At 50.0% G+C, this 14,462-nt stretch overlaps 1 protein-coding gene across 5 annotated transcripts in view; it reads left to right on the plus strand.

Moving 5' to 3' along the window:
- The window catches only part of ttn.1 (titin, tandem duplicate 1), a 127,632-nt gene that overhangs the window by 67,616 nt on the left and 45,554 nt on the right, over window positions 1-14,462 (plus strand). For all 5 annotated transcript variants that reach the window (XM_084085146.1, XM_084085147.1, XM_084085145.1 and 2 more), the window contains 19 exons: window positions 85-387; window positions 568-876; window positions 1,118-1,399; window positions 1,713-2,012; window positions 2,128-2,421; window positions 2,633-5,602; window positions 5,779-6,099; window positions 6,216-6,500; window positions 6,713-7,018; window positions 7,199-7,362; window positions 7,456-7,720; window positions 7,863-8,138; window positions 8,287-8,583; window positions 8,891-9,193; window positions 9,302-9,601; window positions 9,915-10,202; window positions 10,528-10,830; window positions 10,947-13,616; window positions 13,805-14,392. In XM_084085146.1, coding sequence (XP_083941272.1) covers window positions 85-387; window positions 568-876; window positions 1,118-1,399; window positions 1,713-2,012; window positions 2,128-2,421; window positions 2,633-5,602; window positions 5,779-6,099; window positions 6,216-6,500; window positions 6,713-7,018; window positions 7,199-7,362; window positions 7,456-7,720; window positions 7,863-8,138; window positions 8,287-8,583; window positions 8,891-9,193; window positions 9,302-9,601; window positions 9,915-10,202; window positions 10,528-10,830; window positions 10,947-13,616; window positions 13,805-14,392 — 10,824 coding nt within the window. The remainder of the gene's footprint in view (window positions 1-84; window positions 388-567; window positions 877-1,117; window positions 1,400-1,712; window positions 2,013-2,127; window positions 2,422-2,632; window positions 5,603-5,778; window positions 6,100-6,215; window positions 6,501-6,712; window positions 7,019-7,198; window positions 7,363-7,455; window positions 7,721-7,862; window positions 8,139-8,286; window positions 8,584-8,890; window positions 9,194-9,301; window positions 9,602-9,914; window positions 10,203-10,527; window positions 10,831-10,946; window positions 13,617-13,804; window positions 14,393-14,462) is intronic.

The following is a 14,462-nucleotide window of genomic DNA, read 5'->3' on the forward strand; positions in this document are numbered from 1 at the left end:
TATTTAATACAAGTATCTATTATATCAGTTCGATTTACAAATACAGCCCTATAACAATGTTTTTTTCTGTGTCATCTTCATTAGGAGTGCCAGAGGCCCCTGAGGCGCCAACGGTTAGAGAGGTTTACGGTACCAACTGTCTGGTTCTGTGGTCCAGACCCAAGGATGGTGGTAAACCAATCAACAACTATGTGCTGGAGAAGAAGGAGCTGTCTTCCAAGAGGTGGTCGCGTGTCACCAGGGAGCCCCTGTACCCCCACACACAGTTCAGAGTGCAGGACCTGACCGAGGGTGCCGAGTACGAGTTCAGAGTCATGGCTGAGAACGAGCTAGGAACTGGAGACCCCAGCCCTCCATCCGTACCCATCTTAGCCAAGGACCCCATCGGTTAGATTTCATTCCGTTATGTTCTATATACGTATTAGCTTTTCATTTATATTACGGATGCAATTTATTGAAATGATATCCAATTACCAATTAATGACATGGTCAAATCCACTGATATCGACACCAATATTGCAAGTTTCCAGTAGGGTTTACCTTAAAACTATTTCTATGGCTCTGCAGTGTTGCCCAGCCCTCCAGTCACGCCGGAGGCCTACGACAAGACCAAGGACTCAGTGAGTCTGAAGTGGAAGATGCCCCGCCACGACGGCAGGGGCCGCATCTTGGGCTACATGGTGGAGTACCAGGAACCCGGTAAGGTGGAGTGGGTGCCCGCCAACAAGACCCCAGAGGAGTGTCCCGACCTGCACTACGTGGCGACGGGACTTGAAGACGGAAAACAGTACCTCTTCAGGATTATGACCGTCAACGCTGCAGGGAATTCGGACCCCGCCTACATCAAGGAAAACATCAAAGTCCACGACAGACTGGGTCAGTGCTTGTTGTGACTGGTGATAGAAGAAACGATAAGGGGATAATAAATATAATAGCATCAAGTTATACATGGTAGACATCATAAAGACATTGTACCACGTAATATATTCAAGATTGGTTTACAAACATGCTGACTTGAGTTGTATATTATGCCCATTAAAATGTAACACAATAAGTAGGTACATTAATTCATACTGTGATATTTAATGATGTATCTACTGCATGTTTGTGTGTACAGAGGTACCAGAGCTGCTGTTGGATGCCAACATGTCCCGGGACCACCTGGCCATGCTGGGCACTCCCATCACCCTGAGTGCCACCGTCAGAGGGGTCCCTCTGCCCACCCTCAGCTGGAAGAAGAACGACGGCGACATGCCCACTCACGTCACCGTTGCCACCACCGCCAGCGGCAGCAAGGCCTTCATCGACAAGTGTGTCCGCCCTGACTCCGGAAGCTACACCCTGACGGCAGAGAACCCAGTGGGGACAGTATCAGCAACAGTGTCTGTCCTCGTCCTGAGTGAGTGTGATCTGTTACTCAAACTGTCACGATCATGACATTTTTTGTTGATGATTATTTGTCATATTGCAATGAATGGTTTAATTGTGTTTTGGGCATTTAACATTGGAACCTAAAAGTAGAATTACATTTCTGTTTGCCTTTAGGCTTTGTAAACAAAATGCACAGCGCACATATGACACAAAAAAAAATACGCAAAGCCTACTACTGAAATATAAATAAACAAAGAAATGACTGACAATCCCCAGATAGCACACCATGTCGATAAGCGGTTTATTAAACCACAGTTCTGTTTCCTTTGCGTTTCCTCCAGACAAACCTTCCCCACCCAGGGACCTGGTGATCTCGGAGGTGACCAGCGAGAGTTGCTACCTGACCTGGAACAAACCAGAGGACGACGGAGGGGCCGTGGTCTCCCATTACGTGGTGCACAAGAAGGACGTGGCCGCCGAGAATTGGGTGCCCGTCTCCCCAGCCAATAAGAAGCCGTCTCTGATGGCCATCTACCTGGTGGAGGGCACACAGTACCTGTTCAGAGTCGCTGCTGAGAACCAGTTTGGCAGAAGTGACTTTGTTACCACCAAGACGCCCATCAAGGCTCTGGATCCTATGTGTGAGTACTGCTACTACTGTGTACTACCAACACAGTCACTTACAGATCACTTGATATGATAGATAATGATCATCCTTAATAACTAATAAGTGACTTTTGTGCCTTCCTATGACAGATCCTCCTGGTCCACCAAAGAACATTCACCACACCGACGTAGAGAAGAATGATGTGTGGCTGGCCTGGGAGTGGCCTGAACGCACCGGAGGAAGTCCGATCACAGGCTTCATCGTTGAGCACCAGGAAGAGGGCCAGACAGACTGGGTGACCTTCAAGACGGTCACTGACGCCCGCAGCCACGTGACCGGCCTGGAGGAGGGCAAGACGTATCGCTTCAGAGTCAAGTCTCAGAACAGCGTCGGCGTGAGCCGGCCCGACACCACTGTTCCTGTCACGTGCCAAGAGAAGACCTGTAAGACCTGTTTATTTTACTGACATACTATAATAGCCAGTCAGTGACATGCATTCTTATAAACTAGAATTTATAGAAGCATTTTTCCATAGAATAAGTTTGGAATATAGTTTTTCAATGTAGTTTACAATTATTATATAAATGATATAAAATGATTGTATACTGTATCACACTCTATCCTAACTCTGCTGTCTTAACACTCTTTCTCCAGTGGCACCAACTATTGAAGTGGATGTGAAGCTTATTGAAGGTCTGGTTGTGAAAGCTGGCAATGCCATCGTACTCCCAGCCACCATGGTTGGCATCCCCACCCCCACACCCAAGTGGCTGAGCGACGACAAGGAGATTGTCTCTGAGGGACGCTTCGCGATCGATACTGTGGGATTGTCCACTGTCCTGAGCATCCCTAAGGCTGAGAGAGGAGACACTGGAGAGTACATCCTTTCTGTGTCCAACCCAGCAGGCAGCAAGGCCGTCGCCCTGCACGTTACCGTGTTGGACATCCCTGGACCTCCCATCGGTCCTGTCAACATCCTGGAGGTGACTCCCGAATACATGATGATCCAGTGGAGGGCGCCCAAGGACGATGGCGGCACGCCAATCATCGCCTATGTGGTGGAGAAGAAGGATACAAAGAAGTCATGGGAGCCCTGGTCTGTGGTCCAGTCCACTGGCACCGCCACCAAGGCTAAAGTGTCCAGACTGGAGCAGGGTCGTGAGTATATTATCCGTGTCCGCGCAGAGAACAAGATCGGTATTGGAGCTCCCCTGGAGAGTCCTCCCACTATTGCAAAGCACTTGTTCAATCCCCCTGGCCCACCAGGCTTCCCAGAGTGCTCCGACATCACAGAGAACGCCGTAACGGTGGAGTGGCCTGAGCCAGATCACGACGGAGGCAGCCCCGTTACCGGCTATGTGATTGAACGTAGAGAATTGACTGGCAAGTGGATCCGCGTCAACAAGACCCCCGTGCTGGACGTCAGGTACAGAGTCTCTGGCCTGTTTGAGGGCAACAGCTATGAGTTCAGGGTGTTTGCAGAAAACATTGCTGGCATCAGTGTGCCCTCACCCATCTCTGACCCCATCAAGGCCACTCGCGCCCTCTCCAAGCCTGGACCTCCTGGCAACCTCAAGCTGAAGGACTGGAGCAAGTCTTACGCCGACATCTGCTGGACCAAGCCAAACAGAGATGGAGGTAGCCCCATCCTGGGCTACGTGGTGGAGGCCCAGAAGACAGGCAGTGGCAAGTGGGATAGACTCAACAAAGAGCTGGTCAAGATGTGTGCCTTCAGAGTGCCAGGCCTGGTTGAGGGAATGGAGTACAAGATCCGCGTCAGCGCCACTAACATTATTGGGGACAGTGACCCCAGGGATCTAGCAGAGACCGTCCTAGCCAAGGACATCCTGGTGCCTCCTGAGGTGGTGGTGGATTGTTCATGCCGTGACACTCTGACCGTTAGGGCAGGCCAGATCATCAGCCTGATCACCAGGGTGAAGGGCCGGCCCGACCCAGAGATTACATGGACTAAGGATGCCAGAGCTCTAGGCAGAGAAAAGCGCATTGAGATGAACAACAATTACCCTATGTGTGAGCTGGTCATCAGTGAGTCAGTTAGGTCCGACTATGGAAAATACGCCATTTTGGCCAAGAACAGCAGCGGACAGGCAACGGCCACCGTCATCGTTAACGTGCTTGATATTCCAGGAGCCGTCCAGAACCTGAAGGTGGCCTATGCAACCAAGAAGTCTTGCATTGTTTCCTGGGAGAACCCTGAGGACAATGGAGGCTCTGAGATACATCAGTACATCATAGAGCAGCGTCAGCCCAGCCAGAGAGGATGGACTGTGGCGGCCAATGACTGCACTAAGAGAATGTTTAAGGCTTCTCTCACAGAGGGATGTGAGTACTTATTCCGTGTCAGTGCAGAGAATAAGATTGGTGCCGGCCCCCCCACTGAGTCCAAGACAGCCATTCTTGCTGTGGATCCCATTGAGAAACCCAGTGAACCGAATGACTTCCAGGCTGCAGAGATCGGCAAGACCTTCTGCTTCCTCAAGTGGAGGAAGTCAGACTACGATGGAGGCAGCCGAAACCTGGGATACCACGTGGAGAAGAAGCCCAAGGAATCCGAGGAGTGGGAGAGGCTGCACAAAGGAGCCATCAAGGAGACATACTTCATGGCAGACAGATGCATTGAGAACCAGATCTACGAGTTTAGGGTCCAGGCCAAGAATGAGGGAGGAGAGAGCAACTGGGTGACCACACCTGAGATCTTGGTCAAAGAGCACCTGGTGGAACCTGAGATTAAAATTACACCCGATGGCACTGTGGTGGTGAAGGCTGGAGACACCGTTAACCTCGAGGCTACAATCAAGGGCACACCCCAACCTGAATTCAAATGGACGAAGGATGAGAGCCCGGCTGAGCTGAGACGGGGTGTTAGGATGTCATTTGAGACCAGTGCCGGTTACACTAAGCTCCTTCTTACAAATGCCAGGCGCACAGATAGTGGCAAATTTATTGTTACTGCCACCAACAGTGCAGGAACCTGCGCTGCTCACTCTGTGCTCAATGTTCTGGACAGACCCAGCGCCATCAGGGACCTGAAGGTGTCTGGCATCGTCACAGACAGGTGCCACCTGGCCTGGGAAGTCCCCGAGGATGATGGCGGCTGTGATATCTACAACTACATCATCGAGAAGTGCGAGAGCAAGAGAGGAGTTTGGTCTGTCCACTCCAACGCTGTCATCACCAACAGTGCCAACGTCACACGCCTCGTCGAGGGCAACGAGTACATCTTCAGAGTCCGTGCTGAGAACAAGATGGGCCCCGGTCCTGCCGTGGAGAGCGAGGCTATCGTCGCTGGAACCCAGTTCAACGTGCCAGGAACACCTGATGCCCCAGAAGTCACCAAGATCGCCAGAGAAGAGATGACCGTGGAGTGGTGGCAGCCAGACAAAGATGGAGGCAAGCCAATCACAGGCTACCTGCTGGAGAAGAGGGAGGAGCATGCTATCAGGTGGTCTCCTGTCAACAAAGACGCCATCCCTGGAACCAAACTCACTGTCACTGGCCTTCTGCCTCTCCATGACTACCAGTACAGAGTCAAAGCTGTCAATGAAATTGGACTTAGCAACCCAAGCAAGCCTTCAAGAACGATCACTGCCAAGGACACCGTTGGTATGTAATCAGTCAATACTATGAAATGATATGTAACTATATCTGTCAAGTCAATTTTATTTGTAGAGCATGTTTAAAAACAACCAATGTTGATCAAAGTCCTGCACAGCATACACATATAAAATCTACAATCTATGAATACAATTAAAATAAAAACCTTTGTTTTCTCTTCACAGAGCCCCCAGCTCCCCCCACCAACATGAAGGTCCTGGACAGCACCAAGACCTCCATCACGATGGGCTGGACCAAGCCTGTGTCTGACGGAGGAGCTCCCCTCATCGGCTACGTGGTGGAGATGAGATTGCTGGGAAGCGCTAAGAAGGGAGATGATGGCTGGAAGAGGTGCAACGTCGCTGCCCAGCTGGTGGTGTGTGAGTTCACGGTCTCCAGCCTGGACGAGGAGCTGCTGTACGAGTTCAGAGTGTCTGCCCAGAACCAGGTGGGACTGAGTTCGCCCTGTGACCTGGGTGCACCTGCCAAGCCCAAGGAGATACTCGGTAAGAAAACATCATTGTGCATTTGATGCTATTTGATACTACATTGAAACATTTAACCTTGCATCTGTCTAAATGACATTCTTAACAAGCTGTACCTTAATGTGTGCCATCAACAGAGGTCCCAGAGGTTACGCTGGATGCCAACATGAAGGCAGGACTGACGGTGAGGGCTGGATGCCCCATCAGACTGTGTGCCACCATCAGAGGCAGACCTCCTCCCAAGGTCACCTGGAGGAGGATGGGCTTGGACAACGTGGTGAGGAAGGGCAACGTGGACATCATTGATACCATGACGTTCCTGGTCATCCCCGACAGCACCCGCAACGACTCTGGAAAGTACTGCCTGACCGTGAAGAGTGTCGCGGGAGAGAAAGCCGTGTTCGTTAACGTCAAGGTTCTGGGTGAGTGTGTGGATCATCAATATTAATATACAATCAACCAGTTGATAAATATATGATCAATGTACTGCTCATTATGCAATTCAAGTTTTAAGACAATCAATCAAATCAATGCCGCTATAATTTGTAGACAAAGGAAAATAAGTGTGTATCAAGTTGATTGTATCCAACAGTACCTTCTTAATCTTAATTTCAATGGATTTATTTTCAAACAGACACCCCGGGACCCGTGCAGAATCTGGAGGCGTCTGACCTCACACAGAGCTCCATCATGTTGAACTGGATGCCCCCAGACATTGACGGCGGTAGCGAGATCCTTCACTACACCGTGGAGAAGCGTGAGTTTGACCGCAAGACGTGGGCTACCGTCAAGGCCGAGGTTCCACTCGACACGCTTCCCTTCAAGGTGACCGGCCTGATGAACGGCTCAGAGTACTACTTCAGAATCCGAGCAGTCAACCAGTACGGTGCTGGAGTACCTGTGGCCACGCCAACCGCCTACGTGGCCTGCGATCCTGTCAGTAAGTATCCCCAAATGCTACAGCAAGTCAGCAAGTGTCACAAAATACTACAGCACTTCTACTGTATGTGCATTCATACAACTTATTCTTTTTATCAGATTAAAGCATCATTTTGTTTATAAGGGGTAGAAATGTGTCTTGGTAAAAAAAAACTAAACTAAATAAAACTTTGTTTTTCAGGCAAACCTGAGCCTTGCCAGAAGATCGACATTTTGGAGATCACTAAGAACAGTGCTGTGGTGGGCTGGGTGAAACCCATGAGGGATGGAGGAGCCAAGATAGACGGCTATGTGGTGGAGTACCTGGAGGTCAAACCTCCACCCGAACCACCCAAACCTGTGGAGGTTTGTTAAATCAATATGATCTGACTAAAATGTTAAATTGATTACTTACAGTATAATTGAATGTAAACATTAAATCGATAATCTCTATTAAAGGTTCCTGAAGGAGAGGAGGCACCTCCTCCACCTCCTCCTGCCCCAGAGCCAGAAGAGGAAGAGGAAGAGGACGAGGACGAGGACGATGAGAAGAAGAAGGTGGTTGAGGCCTGGAACACCTACACCACGGTGAAGGGCCTCAGCGTTTCCATCAGTGGACTGAAGGAAGGAAAGAGATACAAGTTCAGAGTGGCTGCCAAGAACATTATGGGGCTCAGTCTGTTCACTCAGACCAAAGAGGCCACCGAGATTAAAGAACAGACGTGTAAGTTCAATCATTGCCCCACTAATGCTCACGAGATGGCACCATTTCCGTGCCATCTCTGTAGTTTAGAAACCACAGCCTTTCTCTTCCATGCTGAGATAGAAGCCATTGTTCTTGCATTAATTAAAAATGTTGTCAACAGTGGAACCAAAGATTGTCATGGCAGAGACCACCGGTGCCAAAGCTGGAGCCAAGCTGAGGGTGGAGGCCCTGATTTCTGGAAAACCTGCTCCCACCTGCAAGTGGATGCGTGGGGAGACTCCTGTGGTTTCCTCCAGCCGCCTGGCCGTCCACAAGTCAGGAAACATGTGTGTCCTTATCATCAAAGATGTAACAAGGACGGACACTGGAGACTACACCCTGGTGGCTGAAAACAGCGGTGGCAAGGTGGAACAGACCATCAAGATCATCATCAAAGGTCTGCATTACAAAACATAACAAACGTAGTATGATAATATATCATCGCTTGTATGTCCAAAACTGTTATTTTTCAGAAAATAGAAAAAAGAATGTTGGGCAGGGGTGGCACACTCATTTATTGATGTTTTTCTTGTATTGTGTGACAGACATCCCTGGGCCTCCAGAAGGTCCCATTGAGATCAGCGACATTGACTCAGATGCCTGCACTCTGGCATGGAACAAACCGCTGGAGGATGGAGGGAGTCCCATCACCAACTACGTGGTGGAGAAATCTGACCTGTCCAGAGGGGACTGGGTCACTGCCGTCTCCTCTAATAAGTGCGGCTGCAGACTGGGCAAACTCATCCCAGGAAAGGAGTACATCTTCCGCATCCGCGCTGAGAACCGATTCGGAATCTCAGATCCCGCCCAGTCCGACCGCATGGTTGCCAAGTTCCCCTTCGGTTGGTTTCAAATTATATCTCTATCTAGTGATTGTTAGAATCATATCTACAGTATATCCAGCAATAGAATTATATCTGTATCTTGTGATAGTTATCTAGAATCGCAAATGTAGTAATGGTTACATCTAGAATAATATCTATATCTAGTTAGTTATATCTAGAATTATATCTATATCTAGTAATAGTGTATATAAAGAATCCTATTTAGCTGAAATTATTTATTTTCATATATATAGAACATACGCATGGTATAACATGGTATAATTCAATGTTGTCCTAAAGATACATATATAACATTTATCCACAGAACTTCCTGGCGAGCCCCTCAACTGCCGTATCAACAAGTGCAACAAAGACTGTATGTTTGTGGCGTGGGACACGCCCGAGAGTGACGGCGGCAGTCCCATCACCGGCTACTACATCGAGAGGAAGGAGAGGAACAGCCTGCTGTGGGTGAAGGCCAACGACACGGTGGTCCGCTCCACGGAGTACCCATGTGCCGGCCTGATCGAGGGTCTGGAGTACACCTTCAGAGTGTCTGCCATCAACCGTGCCGGACAGGGCAAAGCCAGCAAGAAGACAGACTTTGTCACCGCCAGGTGTCCCATTGGTATGTTAGCATTTTTTTTAAAAACACTTAAACCCCTCTATTCCTGAGTTTGCATCTGTACTTGGTACATTATTTTTTGTTAAAGGTACATTATATCTATTCTTTCAGACACCCCGGGTAAACCCGACATCCTGGACGTCACTAAGAACAGTGTGATGCTGATGTGGACCAAACCCAAGAACGACGGTGGCAGTAAGATCATTGGCTACTATGTGGAGAGCATGAGGGTCCCGGGTGACGTGTGGCTTCGCTGCAACACCAGCAGTCAGAACTGTCCTAGGGAGGAGTACACAGTGACAGGACTGGAGCGAGAACTGACTTACCAGTTCAGAGTGATCGCCAAGACCGCGGTCAACGTCAGCAAACCCTCTGAACCCACTGACCCTGTGCTGGTCCAGGCTGAGAGTGGTGAGATTATTTTTTGTATTATTATTGGAAGGAAGTTCTGTAGGATTTGTTCATCTCAGTTGTAGCCTGTTGTAGAGGTTCAAAAGTGAATTGATTTCATTGGTTATAAGAAATGATCAATAATTAATCAAATACTTGCAGCCCCAATCATATCAGCTGCACATTCACAATATTGGTTGCCTCTATAACCTTTTGTCACATTTTGTCTTGTATGTCTGTCTATTTCTGTAATGAAAAGTAAAACAATAACTTCTGAATCATAACCCATAACAAATGATAACCGTCTGTCACATCTCTTTCCACCTTGTTGCAGTTCCGCCCAGAATTGAGCTCAACGCCAAGATGCAGAAGGGTGTGACACTGAAGGCTGGTGGCACGGTGCTGCTGGAGGCTGATGTGTTTGGTAAACCCATGCCTAAAGTCACCTGGAAGAGAGGAGAGGACAGCCTCAAGTCGGGCGAGGGCCAGGTGGTCATCCAAAAGAGGGAACACATCTCACTGGAGATGAGCAAGGTCACCAAGGAACACACCGCAACGTACACCATCCTGGCTGAGAACGCCAGCGGATCCAAGACAGCAGAAGTGGAGGTCAAGGTTCTGGGTAAGTAATCCTAACCCTGTTATTATATATCATAATATGTCATTACTGTGATATATTATTATTATATCACAGTAAGAGTTAGAAATCTATTCACAATCATTTTTTATAATTAATTTAATTATCAATTAATTAATGACCATAGATGTTCTCTCGGCACTCTATTTATGTGATTGACCTTGTTTATTGACTAGAGCTCATGCTTACTGTTATTATTACATTATATTACAAGTCGTTCTGGGTAAGGGCATCTGCTAAATGTGAATTGTATTTACAGTACAACATGACCTTGCATTCTAAATATTCCCCCTCTCTCTCTCATTCTCAGATGTCCCCGGACCTCCTACTAATGTCAAATGCAATGAGGTGTTTGCCACAAGCATCAAGGTGGCATGGGAACCTCCTCTTCTGGATGGTGGGGATCCCGTCACCAACTACATCGTGGACAAACGTGAGACCAGCAGAACGGAATGGGCCCAGGCGGCTGGAAAGATCAAAGATGACATCAACGAGTTTGTGGTACAGAGGCTGATCGAGGGCCGTGAGTACCAGCTCCGCATCCGCGCTGAGAACAAGTATGGAGTGGGAGAGGCCTTTGTCACCGACCCTATCGTTGCGAAGAACCCATACGGTAAGTCGCCACAGGAACAGTATAAATAAAAACCGAGTACTTATTCCACCACTGATGATAAACTGAATTTGAGTCAGTCTAAACTAACAAACCAAACCACTGTGTGTCCCTCCCAGATGTCCCTGGTCCATGTGAAGCTCCTTTGATCACCAATATGACCAAGGAGAGCATGACAGTCAGCTGGAAGGAGCCTGCAGATGACGGCAAGTCCACCATCCTGGGCTACATCCTGGAGAAGAAGATGATTAACGACATGAATTGGATCAAGGTCACCAGGGCGCCTGTGACCGAGCGGACAATGGATATCACCGGCCTCACAGAGGGAACCGAGTACACCTTCAGAGTCACTGCCCTCAACCTGGCTGGACTGGGAGAGCCAAGCGAACCATCTGCTGGAGCCTACGCCCTGGACCCCATCAACCCTCCCGGTCCAGTGGTGAACCCAAGTGTGACTGACACCACCAGAGAGACCATCTGCCTGGCATGGAGCCCCCCAGCCAGCAACGGAGGCAGCCCCATCCTGGGCTACCTAGTGGAGTGCAAGAGAACCGACAACAAAGACTGGATCCGTTGCAACGTCCCCAAGAACCTGCAGGAGACCAGCTACGCCATCCAGAGCCTCATCTTCAAATCCGAGTACCAGTGTCGCATCACAGCCGTCAATAAGGTTGGCTTCGGCGAGCCCTGTGAGGTGCCTGGTACACACAAAGTCCAAGATATTGTGGTTCCTCCAGAGGCAGTGCTGAGTGCAGAGCTGAAGCAGTTGGTGGAGCTTCGTAGCGGAGAGACCATGCAACTGTACGCCACCATCAAAGGACGACCCATTCCAAAGGTCACCTGGGCCAAGATGAACTCCAACATCAAGTCACGCCAGGGAATCGTCATCAAGACCACCGACACCGACACCCTTGTGACGGTAGAGGGCGTCAACCGTTACGACGCTGGCAAATACATCATGAGTCTGGACAGTACCGCCGGAATGAAGATGTACACCATCATTGTCAAAGTTTTCGACACTCCCGGACCACCGGCCAACCTGGAGGTGAAAGAGACAACTAGGGACAGTGCCGCGATCGGATGGGACGTCCCTTTGATGACCGGAGGGTACGACATCACCCACTACATCGTGGAGAAGCGTGATGCAGAGCGGAAGTCCTGGTCCGTGATCTCCAGCAACTGTCCCACAAACATATTTGATGTGAAAGACTTGGAGGCTGGCAGGAGCTACTGCTTCAGAGTGTCTGCTGTCAACGAGCTGGGGGCTGGAGAAACCTGCGAGACCACCGATGCGGTCAAAGCTTCAGAGGAACCAGGTCCTGTGTTGGACTTAAAGACCCTGCTCGTGACCAGGGACTCCTGCACCCTCAGCTGGAAGAAACCCCAGACTGATGGAGGCAGCCGCATCATCTGCTACGTCGTGGAGGTCCTGAACGGAGACGACAAGTATAAGGAGCTGATGAGGTCTAAGAACATGCAGTACAGCGCCAAGGATCTGGTGCATGGCAAAGAGTACAACTACAGAGTCAGAGCTGTCAATGACACCGGAGACGGACCTGACAAGGAGCTGACTGTTGTCGCCAAGGACCAGCTCATTTCTCCTTCTTGCGACCTGCGGGACCTGCCCAACATGTGCTACATCGCCAAGGAGGGCAGCACGGTGCGTCTGAAGATCCCCATCATTGGCAAGCCTACGCCCAAGGTGAGCTGGAAGAAGGGAGATGACGTGGACCTGACGGACACCGGCAGGGTGTGTGCCGAGTCCTCGGCCGTCAACACCACCCTCCTCATCAGAGACTGCCAGAGGAGCGATGCCTCCAAGTACATCATCAAACTGATGAACAGCGCTGGAACCAAGGAGTCAGTCATTTTCATCAGGGTTGTGGGTAAGCCTGGCCTTTGTGTTCAGCCCCTCAAGTTTAAGGAAGTGACGGCTGATGCCGCCACTCTGAGGTGGGGCGTTCCCAAAGACGATGGAGGCTCAGAAATCACCAACTACATCCTGGACAAGAGAGACTCCGTCACCAACATGTGGGTGACGGTGTCATCCACCGTGGACACCCACACCGGCTTCAGAGTGACCGGCCTCCATGAGGGAACAGAGTACATCTTCAGAGTCGCTGCTGAAAACAAGTACGGCGTCGGGGAAGGACTCAAGTCAGAGGCCCTTATTGCCAAGCATCCCTTCAACTCTCCTGACGCTCCTCCCCCACCACAGATCATGAGCATGCGTCACGACTCTGCCTACCTGGCATGGGTGGACCCCAGGAAGACTGGAGGATCCCCCATTACTGGCTACCATGTTGAGTTCAAGGAGAGGAACAGCATGCTGTGGAAGAGGGCCAACCAGGCTGTTCTCTGTTCAAGAGAGTTCAAGGCGCCTGGTCTGAAAGAGGGACTGGAGTACGAGTTCAGGGTGATGGCCTGCAACCTGGCCGGAGTGGGACGACCCAGTGCTCCCACCGACCCGCATGTGGCCCTGGATCCCATTGACCCCCCTGGTAAACCCGACGTGGTCAGCATCACCCGCAGCACCGTCACCCTGCAGTGGACCGAGCCCGAGTCCGACGGCGGCCATAGGCTGACCGGGTACATCGTTGAGAAACGTGACCTGCCTTCCAAGATCTGGGGGAAGGCCAACACAGTGAACGTGGTGGAGCCAGCCTACACCATCAAAGACCTACAGGAGGGCTGCAAGTACGAGTTTAGGATCAGAGCCAAGAACGCCGCTGGAGCCCTCAGCCCACCGTCAGAACAGACTGACACTATCATCTGCAGAGATGAATATGGTAAGTACACCATATGGTACAGTGTCATAATAATTACCATTCATAATAATAATAATAATAACGACTAACTACGTATTAAGGTTTTGATTGGCACCAATGTAAACACTATATAAGTATAGCCTTTTTACTCAATGTGTACAAATGTTATACTAGTTGATCTGATGCATGTTTTCTGTGGCGTCCAACAGCGGCACCCACCATCATCATTGACTCCCAGGTGAAGGAGGGTCTAACGGTGCGAGCCGGTGACACGATTGTCATCACTGCCACCAGCATCCAGGGCAAGCCAGCTCCAACTTCCAGCTGGTCTAAAGGAGGAAAAACCTTTAAGCCCTCCGACATTGTCCAAATCGAAACCACAACCACCTCCTCCACCCTGTCCATCAAGTATGCCAGCAGAGCAGACTCTGGGGAGTACACCATCACCGCCACCAACCCCTTCGGTGCAAAGGACGAGATTGTTAAGGTGAGGATCTTGGATGTCCCTGCCGCTCCTGGTCCCATCGAGGCTAGTGGCGTCTGCGCAGAGAAGGTGACCCTGACCTGGACGGCTCCATTGGAGGACGGTGGATCTCCTATCAAGTATTACACCCTGGAGAAGAGGGAGACCAGTCGTCTGATGTGGACCATCCTGGAGGAGAAGGTCCTTGACTGTCACTATGTAGCCACCAGGCTCATTCAGGGCAATGAGTACTTCTTCAGAGTCACTGCTGTCAACCAGTACGGAGGCAGCGAGCCATCCCACTCTGAGGCAGTCAAGATGGTGGATAAATACGGTATGTACAGTTTATTTTGTAGTTTGCTAAACTCTCTAAGGCAATAATGATAAAATAAAATAAATATGAG

Source organism: Gymnoscopelus microlampas (genome assembly GCF_963454915.1).
Source record: "Gymnoscopelus microlampas genome assembly, chromosome: 17".
Taxonomy (NCBI): domain Eukaryota; kingdom Metazoa; phylum Chordata; class Actinopteri; order Myctophiformes; family Myctophidae; genus Gymnoscopelus; species Gymnoscopelus microlampas.